The sequence below is a fragment of the Callithrix jacchus genome, chromosome 1, assembly GCF_049354715.1.
Source record: "Callithrix jacchus isolate 240 chromosome 1, calJac240_pri, whole genome shotgun sequence".
NCBI classification, from domain to species: domain Eukaryota; kingdom Metazoa; phylum Chordata; class Mammalia; order Primates; family Cebidae; genus Callithrix; species Callithrix jacchus.
Genome location: NC_133502.1, coordinates 10,230,658 through 10,251,627, shown reverse-complemented (window position 1 = coordinate 10,251,627; position 20,970 = coordinate 10,230,658). Strand labels below are relative to the sequence as shown.

Sequence of the window (20,970 nt, the reverse complement as noted above, 5' to 3'; positions counted from 1 at the left end):
TCTCTAACAGTCTCTCTCTCTCACAGTCTCTCTCTCTAAGTCTCTCTCTCTAACAGTCTCTCTCTCTCTCTAACAGTCTCTCTCTAACATTCTCTTTCTCTTACAGTCTCTTTCTCTCTCTAACATTCTCTCTCTCTCACAGTCTCTCTCTCTCTAACAGTCTCTCTCTCTTACAGTCTCTCTCTCTCACAGTCTCTCTCTCTCTAAAAGTCTCTCTCTCTAATAGTCTCTCTCTCACAGTCTTTAACAGTCTCTCTCTCTCTTACAGTCTCTCTAACAGTCTCTCTCACAGTCTCTCTCTCTCTAAAAGTCTCTCTCTCTAATAGTCTCTCTCTCACAGTCTTTCTCTAACAGTCTCTCTCTCTCTTACAGTCTCTCTAACAGTCTCTCTCACAGTCTCTCTCTCTCTAAAAGTCTCTCTCTCTCTAATAGTCTCTCTCTCTAACAGTCTCTCTCTCTCTAACATTCTCTCTCTCACAGTCTCTCTCTCTAAGTCTCTCTCTCTAACAGTCTCTCTCTCTCTCTAACAGTCTCTCTCTAACATTCTCTTTCTCTTACAGTCTCTTTCTCTCTCTAACATTCTCTCTCTCTCACAGTTTCTCTCTCTCAACAGTCTCTCTCTCTCTCTCACAGTCTCTCTCACAGTCTCTCTCTCTAACAGTCTCTCTCACAGTCTCTCTCTCTAACATTCTCTCTCTCTCAGTCTCTCTCTCTAAGTCTCTCTCTCTCACAGTCTCTCTCTCTCTAACAGTCTCTCTCTCTAACAGTCTCTCCCTAACAGTCTCTCTCTCTAACAGTCTCTCTCTCTCTAACAGTCTTTCTCTCTCTCTAATAGTCTCTCTCTCTCTGTCTCTCTCTAACAGTCTCTCTCTCTCTCTAACAGTATCTCTCTGTCTCTCTCTCTCTCTCTCTCTCTCTCCCTCTCTCTCTCTCTCTGCATAAGTACCATGACTGCAGGATCCATGGCTGTCTTCCCCATCCTTGTGAGCTTGGTGCCTATTGCAGGGCTGGGCATACAGCAGGTGCTTAAAAAACATTTGTTCAAGGAGTACATCAATATTGAAGGAAAGTAGAAAGGAGGAAGGGTGGTGAGTAGAAAGGACAACTTACTTTTTGTGTACCAGACGCACTAACTTCTTAAATGTTTGATCAAAGAGACGTACTATGCACGCCATCCACTTTTTATAAGCAATGAAAATACAGGCTCGAGAGATGAATACGTCCAGATTGTTTTAAAGCCTATAAAAAAACAGTTACTTAGAAAAAGGGAAACTAAAAATAACTGTGTGAGGATGGCAGTGGTGGAAAAGTCTGGTAGGATCGTCACCAAATGTTACTGGGTTTGTCGCAGAGTGGTGCATTGTGCTACTCAGCTTTTGTTCCACGTGCTTACCTGAATGAGTTTTTTAAAATGAAAATATATTTAAAAAGTGAAGAGCAATGTTTATTGCAGCATTATTCTAATAGCCAAGAAAAGAAAACAACCTAAGTGTCCATAAACGGTTGGATGGACAAAGAAAATGTGGTACATATACACAATGGGATATTATTCACCCTTAAAAAACAAGGAGATTCTGTCATTTGCAACAGGATGAATGACTCTGGATAATACTATGCTAATGGAAATGAGCCAGGCACAGACAGACAAAATTTGCATGATCTCACTTATATATGGGATCTAAAAACATCATACTCTTAGAAGCAGAGAGCAGAATGGTGGCGATATGGGTTTGGTTGTACCCCCACCCAAATCTCATCTGGAATTGTAGCTCCCATAATTCCCATGTGTTGTAAGCGGGACCCGGTGGAGGATAATTGAATCATGGGAGTGGTCTCTCCCATATTGTTCTCATGGTAGTGAATAAGTCTCACGAGATCTGATGATTTTATAAGGGGCTCCCCATTTCGGTTGCCTCTCATTTTCTCTCCTGCCTGCCGCCGTGATAGTGAGGCCTCCCCGGTCACATTGATCTGAGTCCATTAAGCCTCTTTTTCTTCTGTTAACCCCATTTTGCAGATAAAGCCTCTTTTTCTCTATAAATTATCCAGTCTTGGCTGTGTCTTTGACAGCAGCATGAGAACAGACTAATACAGGTGGTTGTCAGGGATGGGAAGTGAGGGAAATGGGGAGATGTTGAAAGGGTCCAAAGCTTCAGATATGCAGGATGAATAAACTCTGGAGAGCTAGTGTATAGTCCGGTGATTACTATTAGCTGTACCGTATACTTGAAATTTGCCAAAAGAGGCTGGGTGGGGTGGCTCACGCCTATAATCCCAGCACTTTGGGAAGCTGAGGCGGGTGGATCACCTGAGGCCAGGAATTTGAGACCAGCCTGGCCAACATGGTGAAACGCTGTCTCTACTACAGATACAAAAAATCGCTGGGCGTGGTGGTGCATGCCTGTAATCCCCGCTATTCGGGAGGCTGAGGCAGGAGAATCGCTTGAACCCGGAGACACAGGTTGCAGTGAGCCGAGATTACGTCATTGCACACCAGCCTGGGCAACAAGAGAGAGACTCCATCACACACACACACACACACACACACACACACGTGAGCACATGAAATTTGCCAAAATTGTTCTCTCACACACAAAAAAGGTAACTATATGTTATGGATATGTTCATTAGCTTGATTGTGGTAATAATTTTACAACATATATGTATATTAAAACTTCACATCGCATGCCTTAAATATATACAGTATTTACTTGTCAATTATAACCTCAGTAAAGCCGAGGAGAAGAGGGAAGGCCGGCTGTGCTTTGCGCTGGAGCGTGGTGGGACACATCTGTCTCCTGTGGAGAGGGTGAAGGGCTGGAGCACAGGGTTGGCCAGAGTCATGAGGGAGGTCGGTTCAGTGTTCTCCATGGCTTGGACCTGAGGTTAGCTCTGGGAGTCAAACCCTTCCTAACTTCACTTATTGCGTCAAGTGTAAAACTGAAATGGTATTTAGGCTATTGATGGTGTGCTTTGCTTATTTGTTCCTTAAGAACTAGAGACGTTTTATATGTTTCAAGTTAGGCCATCTAATTCATGCAGCCAGGTTTGCTTTCAAACATCCGGAAGAGAAAATTATTCTCTTTTATATTGTCACCATCAACGGCCACTGATTGGTGCGCTCTCTCTCTCTCTCTCTTTCTCTCTCTCTCTCTCTCTCTCTCACACACACACACACACACACACACACACACACACACACACCTCCTTTGGTCCTTTTATTGCTTTGGGAATGGGAGCACATATCTTTATGCGTTTAGTCTTCTTTATGCTAAATGTTTATGCTAAGTTTTAATCAGGAAGGTAAATGTACACAGCTCCTGTCTTAGTTCAGGCTGCTAGAACAAATTACTGTAAACTGGTTGGCTTCAATAACAAGCACTGATTTCTCACAGTTCAGTCTGGAGGCTGGAAGTTGAGATCAGGGTGCTAGCTGGGTCAGGCTCCTGGTGAAGGCCGTCTTCCCGGTTTATAGAGGAATGCTCTCTCTCTGGCCCCTTCTTATTAGGGCACTGATCCCATTCATGAGGGCTCTACGCTTGTAACCTTATTATGACCTTATTATATCACAAAGCTCCACCTCCTGGTACCATCCCATTGAGATTAGGGCTTCAGAATGAATTTGGAGCAAGGAGAGGGGTACCAATATTCAGTCCATAGCAGCTTCCAAAGATTTTCTGCTTGGCTTTAATTTATTTGTTCACTTCTTTGACAATTTTAACTGTGGGATCGTAGAGAAAATCTGAAAGTCTGTCCCATTACGCTTGGTCTACCTGTTTTCCCTCATTGGTGGAGTAAGCAGGGCACTTCCTCTAGGGGATTCCTCACCCATTTATCCACATGCAATTCTTGATACACCAACTTTGGGAATCTCACTCATCCACGATTGTTTCCTTCCTGAGGGAGTGGAGGTTTAGGAAGGAAACCTGGCTGTTGTCATCGATTCTAAGTTTGCTTCCTGAGGACATTAGCTCTTATTGAGGCCTCTAAAAGTTACCCTTGTTCTTTGAATTTGAGAATATCCTCCACTGAAAAGTACAGAGCAGACATATTAAAGTACTCCGGGGAAACTGAACCAGTAGGATGTATACGTGCATGCAATGCACACATGCACACACACATATAGGTGACACACACGGGTGACCCCTGAACAACGTGGGTTTGAACTGCACGGGTCCATTTATACATGAAGCTTTTTCAACTAAAGTTACATGGAGCATGCCTGCCTCTCCTGCCTCCCCTTCCATCCCCTCTACCTCTTCAACCTCTACCACCCCTGAGACAGCAAGACCAACCCTTCCTCTTCCTCCTCCTCCTCAGCCTACTCAATGGGAAGATGAGGATGAAGACCTTTATGATGGTCCATTTTACTTAATGAATAGTAGGTATATTTCTCTTCCCTATGATTTTAAAGTAACATTTTCTTTTCTGTAGTTTGCTGTGTTGTAAGAATACAGTGCATGATGCATATAAAATATGTGATGCATATTGACTATGTTATTGGTACGTCTTCCAGTCGACAGTAGGCTAGTAGTCCTTTAGTTCTGGGGGACTTAAAAACTATACTTGGATTTTAGACTGTGTGGGGAGTTGGTGCTCCTAACCCCCATGTTGTTCGAGGGTCAACTGTTATATACCTAGAAAGACAGATTTATTTTAGGGAATTGTATCACTTGATTATGGAGGCTGTCAAGTCCAAGATCTGCAGAGCAGCCTGGCAGGCTGGAGACCCCGGGAAGGGTTGCTATTCAAGTCTGAAAGCAGTCTGCAGGCAGAACTCTCTCGCGCTCAGAGGAGGTCATTCTTGGATCTATTCAGGCCTTCATCTGATTGGATGAGGCCCATGTACATTATGGAGAACAGTCTGCTTTACTTAAGGTCTATCCATTTAAATGTTAATTTCATCCAAAAAATACCCTCAAAGAAATAGCCAGAAAAATGTTTAACCAAATATCTAGGTGCCTGGTCAAGTTGACACATAAAATTAACCACCACAGGAGATTTCCCAGAGGCTAAACTGAAGCACGTTTATGAAAAACAATTCAGTTCAACTCTTAACGTGTTTCCTGTGGGTCTGGAAAGAGGTCCAGCACTTGGATGGGCACAGCAAGGGGCACTGAAGCCTGCAGTTTTCCTCTCTCTCCTCCGCTCCAGGTGTATTCACAGCTCACTAGACACCCTTTCTAGAGCCTGCAGAAGCCGCTTATCCATTGTGCTCTGAAATCCTGGTACCCAGGAGTGCGTTGCTGCCTGCTGTTGTGCGTTTCCCAGGCTATCAAGTGAAAACTATACCTCACATAAGTATTTTCTTCATGTCTCATTTTTCTGTGCTTTAGCATATCCAAATTATGTCCCTTACCACCAGCCCATACTTGAAGATCAACAACATCTATACATGCCATTGTGAGTTCTTTGAGATGACTGGAAATGTTAATAATGCCAGACTCTGGCTGGGTGCGGTGGCTCATGCCTGTAATCCCAGCACTTTGGGAGGCCAAGGTGGGAGGATCAGTTGAGGCCAGGAGTTGGAGACCAGCCTGGCTAACATGGTGAAATCCTGTCTCTACTAAAAATACAAAAATTAGCTGGATGTGGTGGTGCATGCCTGTAATCCCAGCTACTTAGGAGGCTGAGGCAGCAGAATCACTTGAACCCAGGAGGTGGAGGTTGCAGTGAGCCAAGATCATGGGACTGTACTCCAGGCCTGGTAACAGTGAGACTCCATCTCAAAAAATAAAACTAAAAAATAATGCCAGAATCCATTCCAAAACAAATATAGACTGTAGCTCTTCAGCTCTGAGTTGATTAAGCTGGATTATACTTTATAAGCTTCAGAATGAGGTCAGAAGAAAGGGCTGGGTAACATGAGCATGTTGTTGACAATCAGTGAATACTGATGGCACAATGAATAGGGTATGGAGAGGCAGAGAAGCATCAACTGGCAGTGATCAGAGGCGTGCAGGCACGTTGTTCCTTTCTGGGAAGAGCCTGCTCTGTAGACTCCTATGCACCAGACTTAACATGCAGCTTCGCTAGCCCTGCAGTCATCCCTTCATGAATTCTAATGGGGTGCCATATCAAATTATTTATAACGAGATTTAAAAGAAAGCCCTCATAGTTGAAATATGAAGTTATTCTGTTCAACTTCTTATTACTCCAAAAAGCTTATACAGTTAAAACATGTCTCTCTCTCCCTTTGAGATAGTACATCCTCCACAATTGTGGAGTGATTAATACAGTTGGAAAGAGGGTAAAAATTAATATTTTAATGGAAATATTGTAATATTAGTGTCATGACATCTTCCAAAAAGGTATCGTGTTATATTTCTCTTTTCTGTTTGAATTTTTGCATCTTACATTTTGACAAGTGCTACCACACTCACTAAAATTTAAACTTTGATGATACATAGAGTATATATTTCGTTTAAAATTTTGGCTTAAAGATGGAATTATGTCTTGGGTGCTCTGCTTTTGGGAATAGAAGTAGTTGCGTTCTTTCTGGAAGGCAGTTTGAGAACCTAACAAGAGCATTAAAAATAAGCATGTTAAGGTTGGTTGTGGTGGCTCACACCTGTAATCGCAGCATTCTGAGAGTCCAAGGTAAGTGGATTACTTGAGATCAGGAGTTCAAAACTAGCCCAGGCATCATGGTGAAACTGTGTCTCCACAAAAATTACAAAAATTAGCCAGGCATGGTGGCATGCGCCTGTATTCCCAGCTACTCAGGAGGTTTAGGTGGGAGGATGGCTTGAGCTTGGCAGGCAGAGGTTGCAGCAGTGAGCCAGGATCTCACCACTGCACTCAAGCCTGAGTGACAGAGCCAGACCCTATCAAAAAAACAAAACAAAACACCAAAAAAAAAAAAAAATAAGCATGTAGTTGAACAGTTTGCTTCTTGGAGTTTAACTCATGGAAAAGATCATAGAGGAGGGCAAAGATTAATTGACAAGGATGTCTGTTGCAGAATTATTAATACACGTGACAAGCTGTAAATACGAAATATTTGAAAACAGGGAAATTAAATGAATTATGACATCTTAATTATCTATTATACAATGAACATTCTATAGCCCTTCAAAATCCTATGGGAAACATACATAATGTATTGTTAAATAGAAAAATTATGCAGAATGTAATATAATCATAATTTTGTTTCAATTATGTATATGCACAGAATAAAGATCGAATGTATAAACATCGACATGTAAGCTGTGGTTATCTCTGAGTTAAGGAATAATAATTACTTTCTTCTTCCGTTTCTTTAACACTTTAAAAACTTCCTATAATGCAATGAATCATTTCGTCATTGCATAGAAATATGCAATGAAGTTTTCAGGGTAAATGATAGCTTTGTGCTAGGAAAGACCTGCAGGAAGCTAGACAGTAAAGGATTGAACAAAATTCCACACACTTATTTCCTAATTTTGCTGCTGCAAGGAGAATTGGTATACAGCAGGAATGAGACAAAACAGTGAAAGAAGAGATCAGCAAATAATATCAACGAGGCGTTTCCTGCCTGGTAAATCCCCAAAGATAGAGGAGAAACTAGTCTCGGAGAATCCCTAGTGAAACCAGTGAGGCAGATTACACCTAAAAAAAGACTTAAGGAGCCCAGAGAAAATGATTACAGGATACAGACTGGGGAATAGTGACAAAGGAATGAAAGTACCCCTCTAAGGAAACTGATTTCTGGGCTCTAGCCAGGAGCCAGGATGGGGGAGGCAAAGCACAGAAGGTGGGTGTTAAAGGTGGCAGTGTATGGAGACAGGAGCACTAGCTATAAGATCCTGGGGAGCCACCAGCGGGCTTAATGCAGGGTTTCTGGACTTTCTGGTCTTTTGGGATGAACTTGAGATCCAGACTTTTAGGTGGAAGCTCCTAATTTTATAGCTATTGGCATCTCTAAACATTATAAAAAAAAATTAATAGCCTTTATTCTTTAGAGCAGTTTTAGCTTTACAAAAAGTAGAGCCGAAAGCAGAGGGAGTTTCCAGGTAGCCTCTTCCTGCCCCACTGTTTCCACTGTTGATGCAATTGTTAACTTAGGCCCATAGTTTACATGAGGGTTCACTCATTCTTTGCACTGTGCATTCTGTGGGATTTGACAAATGTATAATGACATGCATTCACTGTTGCAGCATCACACAGAATAGTTTCACTGCCCTAAAAACCCACTGCATTCCACTTATTCATCTTTTCCTCCCTCCCTAAGGGCTCTGGCAGCCACTGATCTTTTTTACAGTTTTCATAGCTTTCATGTTCCCAGGATATTGTGCAGTTGAAATCATATCATATGTAGCCCTTTCAGACTGGCTTCTTTTACTTAGCAATATGCATTTTATTCCTTCCATGTCATTTTGTGTGTGTCACCATAACTTCACTGAGGTATAACTGATGTGTAATATATGGCACATATTTCAAGCCTACCATTGGATGACTTTTTACCTGGGAATTCACCAGTGAAACCATCACCACACCCAAGGTAAGGAACGTTTATCTATCATAGTCCTCATATCCCTTGGGAATTCCTTTCTCACAGCCCTGCCTGCCACCCTGTCTTCTGGCCAACACTCATCTGCTTCCTATCACGTCAGATTAGCTTGCGTTGTCGAGAATTTTATATAAATGGAATCATTTCATATGTACTGTTTTGTCAGGATTTTTTCACCAGCATAAGTCTTGAGGGGCAGGCATTTCCCTTGGATGCTATAGAAGTCTAAACTTCAAGAAGCTGGCACATCTCCTCAGGATGGTGCCCAATAGTATGGAGTCAGAGATTTGCCCTAATGTCAAAAACTATCTTATAAAGTATAAGATCTGAAAATAGCCCACAGTGTTCTTTTCTTCGGGGTCATCTTGTAAAAGAGTCTCTCTTGTCCTGAGCACAGATGTGAAGCATTTTCCCCATGGGATACAATGAATCTTCCAAGCACAATGAATGCCTTAGGTGCTGCCATTCTCTATGACTGCCATGTTTTGATTGAGAGATGGTGTCAGACTTCCTTCCTCTGTACTTTGATAACTGCAAATTTGGAAAAAGCGCTTTCAATATATACTTTCAATATATACAGGGGGTCGATATAGACTGTGAAAACATACATACTGTGAAAACATTCCAATTAGGTTTTTATTTATTTATTTATTTATTTTTGAGACAGAGTCTTGCTCCGTCACCTAGGCTGGAGTGCAGTGGTGTGAACTTGGCTCACTGCAACCTCTGCCTTTCAGGTTCAAGCAATTCTCTGCCTCAGCCTCCCGAGTAGGTGGGATTACAGGCACCTGCCTGCTAAGTTTTGTATTTTTGGTAGAGACAGGGTTTCACCATCTTGGCCAGGCTGGTCTTGAACTTTTGACCTTGTGATCCACCCGCCTTGGCCTCTCAAAGTGTTGGGATTACAGGCGTGAGCCACTGCACCAGGCCCAATTAGGTTTTTAAAAAGCTATAGAAGGAATCTTTTCATCTGGAATGATAAACACCCCAAGATTAATTAGAATAATTTCTTGATGGTGAGATTATGAGATTTTCTGTGTCTTAACTGCACATTTGGTTGGCCCATCTTTTTTGTCTTCATAACACAATTCGTTGATAAAAATGATGGAATGTCAAAGTCCATGGCAGGACTTGAGACATGCCGCTCAAACAAAAGGGCCTCACTCTGGCGCTCTGGTTGGGGAGGCCACAAGATGAATTGGCAGGGGGATCTTTGAACATCTTGAAATTGTGTGGAAAAATTAGCATGGGTCTTTTTCCGTTAAGAAATTTCACAGATTTTGTTTGCTTCTCAATGGATTCATGACCCTGCCCTTGAGACACTCAGCACAGGTAGAACCTTAGAGTGCTCTGTGAGAGAACTTAGAGGCTCTGGGTATCATCGTGCTTCCAAAGGATGTCATGGCCATTAACCACCAGTCTGCTTGTCCCCAGTGGAGACACCTGTATAGTTTACTGCCTTTCTCCTAGAATGCCGGAGCCCCTGAGCATTCCTGAACTCACCTGGGCTTCCACACAATAAAAGCCTTAAATACTTAAAATAAAAGGCTTAAACAAAGCTGTAACCTCATCAGCCTTGCACAAATACAGTGTCTGGCACGTAGCAAGCACTTTAAAAATATTTGTTGAGTAAATGAACCTTCATTTATAGTTTCCTCCCCAAATTTACAATCATTCCTAATAAAGGCAGGTCAGTCTTTATCTCATGGAAATATCCGGTCTGAGGTCCCATACCTTGAAGGAGAGCAGAGAAAACAAAATGGGACAGGGAGTAATAACACTAATGCTTGATCAGTGAGAAAGGGCTAAAGTATTGATTATTTAGCTGGGAGAATTGCTAGGGAGTGGCTGAATGGTTTCCAAAAAGATAAAGAGATTTACTTTGGATTTGGAAGGATAGGGCTGCAGGTGATGTTTATGTTGTGATGTGCTCAATGTCACTGGATTTGCTGTCTTTTTTAGTTCCTATGTGTTGCTTGATTGCATGATTTTAAAAGTAAGAAAGCAATTAATGTATTAAGTCCCTACTATGCTCCAGGCACTAAGCTAAGGGGTAAGTATGTAATGTTTCTAGTTGTTTATTCACTGGCTATTGTCTTCATTTATAGAAGAGAAAACAGAGGCTACCAGACTTGGGTAAGAAGCACTGTGACAGAAGTGTTTTCCTGACTCCAAAGTTGTGGTCTTTTCACCATGTTGAGTTGTCAAAATCATCATCTTCTTGGGGGAAGTCGGCACAGTGCCTCATACTGAGGGACTGACAGAAACTTACATTCTCTTATTTCCTACTCCATGCCAGGTACTACGCGAAGCTTGCTTTTCTTGCCTTTTGTTATCTCATTTAAATTCCAAGAAACTGCTTCTTGAAATTTTAGTATTTCTAACTTAAGCAAATTGATGTAATATTGCTACCCTAGATGGAAGCCCTAAGCAGGTCAGAATAGAATTAAGAAATCCTCACTCTGATGGAGGAGATTGATTGAAGTTGAGAATTAGCATTGGGCTCCTCCTAGGTGCATTAACTAAATTACCTTTTAGTGTTAAGCCATCAGCCTGCATTAGGGCATGATTTGGAAAAATATCCTGTGAAAGTTGTAAGATGTTTTTAATATCATGAAACACAGACCCCAGTGTCATTTTATGGGGATCCAGGAAGAGATTTCTTGCAGGCTTCAGTATCCGGGAAAGCTGTGCTTCCTCATATAAACCAGCTTATCCTGGATTGTTGGACCATGTGAATCTTAGGATGGTGTTTCTTTCTTTACCTTGGCCAACTATGAAGCTTAGAGCCAAATTTGCAGCCCCCACATCAAGCAACTGATTCATGCAGTATCTGCTTTAATATTTTCCTTCTCTTATGTTCCTGGGTTCTGGGATTCTTATTTTATCCTTTTACAAATTTATGTATTTCTCTAGCTTGTCTCAAATACTTTGAGAAATAAGACAGACAGAAACACACACACACACACACACACACACACACACACACACACACACTTCTGTATAAATGCAAAGGTAATAAACACCCAGCCAAGTTGTTGTTTGCAAAACAGGGCTTAGAGAAGAGTTCAAGAAGAATCCCTAAAAAGTTGGTATGAGCGAATTCAGATATAAGGACATAGGCTGAGATCTCAAGTCATGACTGTAATTAAACATTGCATTATTTGCAAAAGAGAAAGTCTTTGTTAGAAACTGAATAGCAGAATCCAAGAGGGGATATCTCCTGGGTGTATTGAGACCATTGGTTACCAATGGAAGCCATCGAATCAAGGACTATTATAAAGAATGTTCTGAAACCCAGTAAAAAGAGGCAACTGTGTATCATAGAGCTTAACAGTCTGAGAGTAGAAAAGCGCCTTATTAGAAAGCAATTCATTTTACCCTCTCTTTTTACAGCTGAGGCAAGACTAAGTGAAAGGGGATGTACTGCATACTTTCATTTTGCATGCCAGCACCTAGCACCAACTTGCATATAAGAAGGATTCAATGTATGTTCAGGAAAGTGAACTGAATTAGATACCTTGGAGAATTTGTGAATGGATGATGCAGGGTAGACATACATAACTTTGGAGCTAGGATGCCAGCCTATGCCTTCCCGTGACAGTCCGTGTGTTCAAAGGAGGAAGGAATGGCTCAAAGCCTGGAAGGCAGATGTTTCAGAGCCATGGCCAAGATGAATACAGAGAAAGCATATGCATCTTTCTTCTGCTTGCCAACAAATTGCCTGCTCTTTTCTCCCATGCCTCTGAATGTGAATATCCTCCCCGTTTTTAGCCCCCTGCTCACCTTCCCTGTCTGAGGCTCTTTGATCTATTCTTTGCTGCCATATCATGAGGAAAAGAGATTTTTGTTTCCCCCATGACCAAGTTGTTTCCTAAATGCTGGACATCTGTCCTGATAAGGGTTTTACTTTCTACATCTAAGAACCTTTCTTTTATTGGTGGTATGAGTTGTTCTTCAGAGGAATTAAGGGTTAGAAATAGGATGTGTGGTCTGTTACTTCAGTTGAGTGCATTTTTACCTCTTGAATGCATTTTCTTTTCTTCTCTTTTTTTTTTTTTTTGAGACAGAGTCTCACTCTGTCACCCAGGCTGGAGTGCAGTGGTGCAATCTTGGCTCACTGCAACCTCCACCTCTGGTGTTTAAGTGATTCTCCTGCCTCAACCTTCTCAGTAGCTAGGACTACAGGCATGTGCCACCATGCTAGGTTAACTTTTTATATTTTTATTAGAGACAGAGTTTCACTATGTTAGCCAGGATGGTCTGAATCTCCTGACCTTGTGATCCACTTGCCTCAGCTTCCCAAAGTGCTGGGATTACAGGCATGAGCCACTGCACCTGGCCTGAATGAATTTTTTATAGTTCGTTTTTAAGTCTTTGTTTATACACCAAACACACTTTTTAATTTCAGTTTTTGTTTTTGTTTTTTTTTTTTGAGACAGAGTTTCGCTCTTGTTACCCAGGCTGGAGTGCAATGGCGCGATCTCGGCTCACGGCAACCTCCGCCTCCTGGGTTCAGGCAATTCTCCTGCCTCAGCCTCCTGAGTAGCTGGGATTACAGGCACGCGCCACCATGCCCAGCTAATTTTTTTTTTTTTTTTTTTTTTGTATTTTTAATAGAGACAGAGTCTCGCCATGTTGACCAGGATGGTCTCAGTCTCTTCACCTTGTGATCCACCCGCCTCGGCCTCCCAAAGTGCTGGGATTACAGGCGTGAGCCACTGCGCCCGGCCGAATTTCAGGTTTTGCATCGTTTATCTTTATATTCATCTTAGTTCTTTGTTATGCACACTGTGCCCTCTAATTCTTATTTTATCATTTTATTTTTTATGCTTCATTCTGGTACATGAGCATTCAACTTGGATTTTTGTATGTACTCTTATAATTTAATAACTGATTTGGGTAACCAATAAAGCTACTCCTTCTTCAAAATACAGCTCTGTGGGAGGAAATCACTCTCTTTCTGCTCAATTCTGATCAAATCCAGGAAAGAGGCCATACAACCTCTTACCTATACATTTGTAAGAGGTTGTATGGCCTGAAAGAAATCTATGTATTTTTAGGCAACTTTAGTCCTAACAGATTTACCGCAGTTTATAGATGCACAATTAAGGCTGTTCAGGGTCTAGGAGGATTTCCAAAATATGTTGTTTGCCAGGCACGGTGGCTCACACCCGTAATCTCAGCACATTGGGAGGCTGAAGCAGGAGGATTACTTGAGCTCAGGAGTTTGAGACCCAAGCCTGGGCAACATGACATAACCTATTTCTACAAAAAATATAAAAATTAGCCAGGTGTGGTGGTGCATGCCTGTAGTCCCAGCTACTCAGGAAAACTGAGATGGGAGGATAGCTTGAGCCCTAGAGGCAGAGGTTGCAATGAGCTAAGATGCACCACTGCACTCTAGCCTGGGTGATAGAGCCACCTTCTTGTCTAAATATATATATACACACACATGTATATATAGTCAAGAGAAAAACATAAAGTATATAGCTATGAACTCACTATTTTATGCTAACATTTACATGTAAGGGAGTCGGGGCAGGGAGGATGTCTGTGTGTGTGACTTGTCTGTTTTTATCTGCCCATTTGTGTGTTATCAGTGTATAGAATAAACACAAGAAACTGGTTGAGTGCTGTCTCTGGGAATGGGGCATAATGGGGTGAGGAACAGGAGAGGAAAGAACACTTGTTTTCATTCTATACTTTTGTAGATTTTGAATTTTGAACCATCCTGTACTTAGTGTAAAAAAATTCAAGCTAAAAAAATTTAGAATGATGAGTACTTGTGAGGATGACATTAATTACAAAAAGGAGGAATTTCCTGTAAGCAGTAAAAAGAGTATAACCCAGTCAGAATCCCAGCAAGTTACTCTGTAAATAAGGACAAACAGTAGAAGTTTCTATGGACAGGCAAGAAACTTACCAGTTCTACGACCCTGAACAAGCGATTATTCTCTCTCAACCCCACATTTCATCTGTAAACCCAAAATGAAGATATCTACTTAATAAAGTATAATTTTAAGGATTAACTATGGCATTGGATATAAGCGGCCGAGCAGAATCTGGCACACAGTAGGTACTCAGCACATTTTTATTATTTCCATTAAGTAATCCACTAAAGCTACCCTCAGCCTCAAATGTCTATACTGACAAGCCATTGCTCTGACCTATTATATTATTGTTTATTTGTCTGAAAAATTACTGTCCTCTTAACCAATAGTCATATGACCTCTGTTTCAATGGACAGCCAGGAAGGGGTAAAAGGTCCTGCCAGAGTACTGAAAACTCGTCTCCACTGAGAAAATTTTGATTCTAAGTATGATTACTACACACACACACACACCCCACACACACACCCCCACACATTCTCATACATATGTCTAAGCATCTAATTATAAGCACTTTCAATAATTTTTTCTGGAAACTTAATAGGCATTTATAACTCTAACATATAGAAGATATTCTTGTCCATAATGCAGTATTACTACCCAGAAATGAAGTTAACTGTTTTCTTCTTAGATTCTGCTTAATTAGTCAAATGATGGTATGCACTTTTTACAGCTCTGCTATTCCGTTAGCCTTGGAACTTAGGAATCGCCATCACTAATTATGACAAATACATATGAAGACAAGGTTCAGAGAAGCCACAGAGGAGCCTTCTTATTAATTTCAAGAGCTGACAAAAATAAATTCTATCATTAAAAATAAGGAAAAATATCTTTTTCAAAAATTTCTTGACCTGAATCTGGAGCTTTTACACCAACTTCATTACTTTATCATTGCTTTCAAAAACCAACTACCCATGGTGTCTGGGTCTGTCTGACATTCCCTTTGAAAATGGCTCTTCTCATTGACCCTCATCTGCACTCATTCAGTTACTTTTCATGGACCACGTGTGCATGCACACGCACACACACACACACACACACACACAGCTTAAAAACACCTTCAAGCTTTCAATTCATTTCATAAGCAATAGAAAAGATATATGTTCTTACAAATCATGGCAGACAGCTGCCTAGTAAATTTTGTTGTAATGCATTTTTCATTTCTAAAAAGTATTCTAGTATAAGAAGCGAGAGACACTGAAAAGTAGTAGAAAACAAGATAATTTCTTAGAGATTTTGGCTCACCTTCAATTATGAAAAGTTTATAATATGTAATATTTTTGTAGTCACAAAATCTATTGAATTTATGAAAGCTAACTATTTATTTATGCCATGAAAACGATTTCACCTTGAGCACCAATGATTCAAAGGCCAGGTTAGAGCTCAGCATAAGAGTATGTAATAATGGAAGGGTGAGCAACCTTCTCATGGAAATGTTTAGTCATTGCTGCAGACCCGAAGGAACACAAAGATGTCAGTGAACATGAAAAATCAGGGTGCTTTTAGGGACTGGAAACCATAGAGAGTAAAGAGTTAAGGAGTAAAGATTCCACAAACTGAGTGGCTCAAACAATGTAAATTTATCATCTCACAGTCATGGGGCTAAAAGTCCAAGATCAAGGCATCAGCAGAGCCATGTTCCCTTTGAAGGTGATGAGCACAGACCTCTTCTAGGCCTCTCTCCCAGCTTCTGGTAGTTCCTCATCTTGTAATACAGAACTCCAATCTTCACATGATGCTCTTCTTGTGTTCAAGGCTCTGAGTCTGAATTTCCCATTTTATAAGGACACCAATATATTTTATTAGGGCCCCATCCTTCTCCAGTATGACCTCATCTTAACTAATTATACCTGCAGTGACCCTATTCCTAAATAAGGTCACATTCTGGGTTACTCAGGGTTTGGACTTCAGCATATAAATTTGAGAGAGACACAATTCAACCCATAACAGATAATAAATGGTAAAACTGGGCATCAGAGCTCAAGTACTTATTCTCTTTTTACAACCAAGTCATCCTGAACACATCCTCAAACTTTTGGGTTTAGAAGGAGAGCTGGTATGGGTAATGTTGGTGAGGAAGAGAAACTGAGAAGTAAGGGAGTCACCATAATAAAACTTAGCTGCTTTGTGGTGACATGAAGAATTCTGCTTAATCTTATGGAAGTGCCAAATTGGGTGTAGAGGAGCCTACTTCTGTAAGGGTTAGCATTTGTCAATCAGTACCAGAGCTCCTCCTAGAATTCTACAGTTAGTCCTATGTATGGTCTCTGCGAACCATATCATCTCATACATTTTAGATCTGGATGAGAAGTTAAAGATCATTTAGCCCAATAATCTCAAGTGAGAAAACTAAAGCCCACCCAGAATCTAGAATAACTCATTCAAGACCATAGAGCTTTGACATCCTAATTTATAGCACAGTGCTCTTTTCTCTCACTGGACAACCAGGGGAGCGTAAAATACGAGATCTCTCTTAGCTGTCATGGACATGTTTTTCTCCCCGCATCTTTGTCTCAAGCATCTCATGTGCAAAACTCACTCTTAGCTCATCGTTCTCCCAACTCAACAGAGGCAGATAGAAAGTGCTCAATATTTATTGAATGAACTTATAAATGACAGCAGAGAAGCAGCAATCCTTTAAGGATAAACTCTTTAACTGAAATATCCAGGTGGCCTCTTGATTCACATGCCCCTCCCTCTCTACGGAGGAGTCCACAGAGCTCTTTCGCTTCTTCTAAGTTGAAGGTGGTTGGATCTTCTTCTTATAAATGTTTCTTTCAAACTGCGCTCCAGTTTCCCAGCATGGCAGCAGCTCCTCTTCTTGCAGGAGATGTGGACACTTGTTTGTGCTCCAGGGCAATGGCTGCCTATGCCTGGGAGCTGCACTCCCTGCCTGCTGTTAATATTTACATCTAATATAACTCAGTGCCTAGCACAAGTAACTGAATAAGGGCTTGCTGGAGGAACAAATGAGTGATAGACAGTGACTATTGCTTGGACTATAGGATCCAAGTTAGTTGGGGATGGGAACTTATTCCTAATAACTTGCTAATGTCTTCCAAATCAAACCCCAAATTTGAGGTTTAATAAATATTCTTTTCATATGATTTACAAAAGACACATTCATTTTAAAAAATTTAGTTCTTTGTGAAGAACACAAAGATGTACAGAAAAGAAAATATAAATCTCTCATATCTTAACTTGCCATAAAACCAGAAACACACCGTTCATGGATTTGTTGTCCACACTTTGAATAGCACATGCAAAGCAGCTTGGATTTTACTTGAAGTGCACTGGAAAGCACACTTGGAGAGGGAAAGCGGTGACTCAAAGATGACTGGTAGGATTATAGTGATGCTCTTTGCGGAGATGAAGACCAGTGGAGAACATATTTGGGAGGAGAGAGCAAAAGTTCTCAACTTGGATGAGAGATATCTAGGCCTTCAAGTAGAGATGTCCAGTAGGAAGTTAGATATGTGAGTCTGGGGCTCACAGCTGAGGTCAAAGCCAGGGTCGTATTCTCAGAAAGTCATGATAGCCTGCATTTAAGGCCTCAGACTAGCTGAGTTATCTAGCAGGTGTGGAAAGAAAAGAAAATAAATTCTAAGACTTAGACCTGGGGCATTCTGACATGAGAATTATTGACTCCATCAGCTTTAACATCCAAGAAGTTTTCTCCTAACATTTGTGGAGCCCTGAGGCTTCACCAAAACACAGAATAAAACTCCCAAGTATCACAATGCTGGCATGGAGTGGCAGTCAATAAATACACATGGAATAAATGAATGAGCTCCAAAATAGAGGGTTCAAAAACCCCTGAGACTTTGTGATTTTAGAATGTCAAGTTTCTTTCCACCCAGGATGTGTTAGGTTGAGTGGTGACTTCCCCCCAAAGATGTGTCCATGTCCCAGGACCTGTGAATGTGACTTTATTCAGAGAAAAGAGTCTTCTTTGCAGATGTAATTGAGTTAGGAATCTTGAGATTATCCTGGATTATCTGAGTAGGCTCTACATCCAATAAAAGAGACACACATGGAGGAAAAACACAAACAGATGGGGAGAAGATCATGGGGCTATGGCAGACATTGGAACTGCAGCTTCAAGTGAAGGATTGCCAGCAGCTGCCAGAAGCTTGAAGAGGCACGGAGGACTCTAGCTTGGAGCCTCCAGGGGGAGTGCAGCTGCCCGGCGGACACACGCCTGTCCTGCCAACACCTTCATTTCAGACTTCTGGCCTCTAGAATTGTGAGAAAATAGATTTCTGTTGTTTTCAGTCATCCAGTTTGTGGTCATTTGTTACAGAAGCTTCAGGAAACGAATACCCATAGTATCTTTTAGCAGATGCTGTTGCAATATTTTTTTGGAGCTCTGCTGTTTTCTAATTCAGTGATTCTCAACTCTGGTTGCATATTAGAATTGCCTAGATATTTTCTAAGGAAAGCTGGTGTCTGGAACATCCTCAGAGATTCTGATTCAGGAGGGCTGTGGTACAGGCTGGTACTGATATAGAGCCAGAACTGTCATTTAATTAGTCAAAACAACTTAACATCATGGGGTGGCACAGAGGTACAGGGGGTGGGAATACCTGTATAATTGTTTTGACCTTAGGAATTTGTTTTGAAACATAACAATATGTGTCTTTACATTCAAATATATTCTTAGAGACTGGCTGAAGCAATTTCGCATCCTTGTGGCCCTAAGTCCTGCTTCCACCATGAAACAGGTACCAAGACAGTCCTGTTTCCACTGTGAAGGAATAAATGGATGCTCTGACACATGGCTACCATTGCTGACCTGACCACTCCCAAGAAGCACCAATCTAGCATTGCTTGCTAGACTGAAGCTCGATCATGTTTCATTTTAGTCTAATCAAAAGATTTGCTTGCAAGCCTTCATTCCAAACGATCCCAGTGCCCTCCATACAATCAGATAATGACAATTGTGAGTTTCTAGTGGCGTGCTTCTTCACATAATTTAAAAAAATGCTGCATTGAAGTGCTGAATAGGAGAAGAGCAAGTTATTATTTAGAGGGAAGAGGATTCCCAATTGTGGAACAAAGTAATTCCTTGTACCCTGGTTCTAAATAAATGTTTCTTTATTTTTGAAGTTGCGTGACCCCCTGTCGTGGTCTTTTTTGCACGCATGTCAGAAAGCAGTCATGAGTGTATTGTAGTTAGCAGTGAGAGCTTGTTTGTACAGGGTCTTTGACGAAGAGCTCACTGCATCTATTGACTCCCCAGGATGTCTGAAGTCACAAGTTTGGCTGGAGCACATGAGCCCAGATAAAGAAGATGGTTTTGCCCTCCTGAAACAAAGCCAGAAATTTGATCTCCTTTATTGTGCACTTTGGGTCATGTGCTAATGATGAGGGTTTCTCTAATACTAATCCCCCTAATGAAGGCTTCTCCCAGCCCTTACACAAACCCACACAGCCCCGTGGCTTGACAAGCGAGAGAGAATAAAGGCAGCATGGTGTTTGGCTTTTGAACTGAGTTCAAGGCAATTAAAGTCAAGAGCTAAGGAGAGAAGAAGAGGGTTTAGAAATACCAGCATAATAAGTAGTATGACTGGGTGCTCTGTAAATTAACTCAATTAGACAAAGCCTGATTTAACGGGGGAAGATGGTGAGAAGCGCTACCCTCATTAAATTGGGTTGTTAAAGGAGCTTCTGAGGAAATTAAATCTGTTAGTTGTTTGAATCACATAAAATAGTGTGTGCATGTTCATGTACACATGTGCACACATGTACCTTCTGTGATTATTGTGGTTTTTTTTTTTAAGAGGAGAGAAATAGAATACAAAGAAAAAGAAAACATACTGAACAAAAAGACTGAAAGAGTAGAAGATAAGGCGAAAAGTGGGATAGAGCTCTCCCAATTATAAAGCCATGAGCCCTCTTTGGTGGGGGCTTCTGCTCAGTTGCTTGGGCTGCGAAAACCTGCCAGGAGCCTGGGCTCAGTTCCCCCGAGTCTGCATGACAGTGGACAGCCTGGTGAACAAGGAATGCTGCCCACCCCTGGGTGCAGAGTCGGCTAATGTCTGTGGCTCTCAGCAAGGCCGGGGGCAGTGCACAGAGGTGCGAGCTGACACACGGCCCTGGAGTGGTCCCTACATTCTACGAAACCGGGATGACCGGGAGCAGTGGCCAAGAAAATTCTTCCACCGGACCTGCAAGTGCACAGGTGAGGCCCATGCTCCAAGCTTGGTGGGGAATGCCCGAGCTGGGAAAAGAGCTTCTTCTAAGGAAGAGATGAGACTCTTGGCAGAGACTCTTAGATTAGGCTTTGAAAGACAATCCAGCGATGGTTTTGATGGGAAGCGTATTCAATAAGGCTCATGCCTGTTTATTCTTCACACCCTCTAGCACATCTAGTTATACAAACTAAATAAATATGACGTGGGCCAAGCCTGGTTATATGAATGCATGCCAACATGCTATCGGCTTGTTTGTTGGAAGGGGAATTTAAGAGCTTAAATGCGTCAGCTTTGAAACTAGGAGCAAGTCCTTTCAAGAGGGATTCGGTGCCCTCTCCTGAAATGGGTTTGCAGTTGTTGAAAAGGGGTAGGTGAGGCTTGGTATTTAGAA

General features: G+C 41.5%; 1 protein-coding gene across 3 annotated transcripts in view; it reads left to right on the top strand.

The window, feature by feature from the left end:
- Positions 1–20,970, top strand: part of DCT (dopachrome tautomerase) — a 66,947-nt gene that overhangs the window by 2,765 nt on the left and 43,212 nt on the right. For 2 of the 3 annotated variants that reach the window (XM_035292522.3, XM_002742475.7), the window contains exon 1: positions 19,875–20,566. The exons of the other annotated variant lie outside the window; for it this stretch is intronic. In XM_035292522.3, the coding sequence (XP_035148413.3) occupies positions 20,272–20,566 (295 nt within the window). In that variant the 5' untranslated portion in view covers positions 19,875–20,271. Of the gene's footprint in view, positions 1–19,874; positions 20,567–20,970 lie in introns of those variants that run through there. 3 annotated transcript variants of the gene reach the window in all.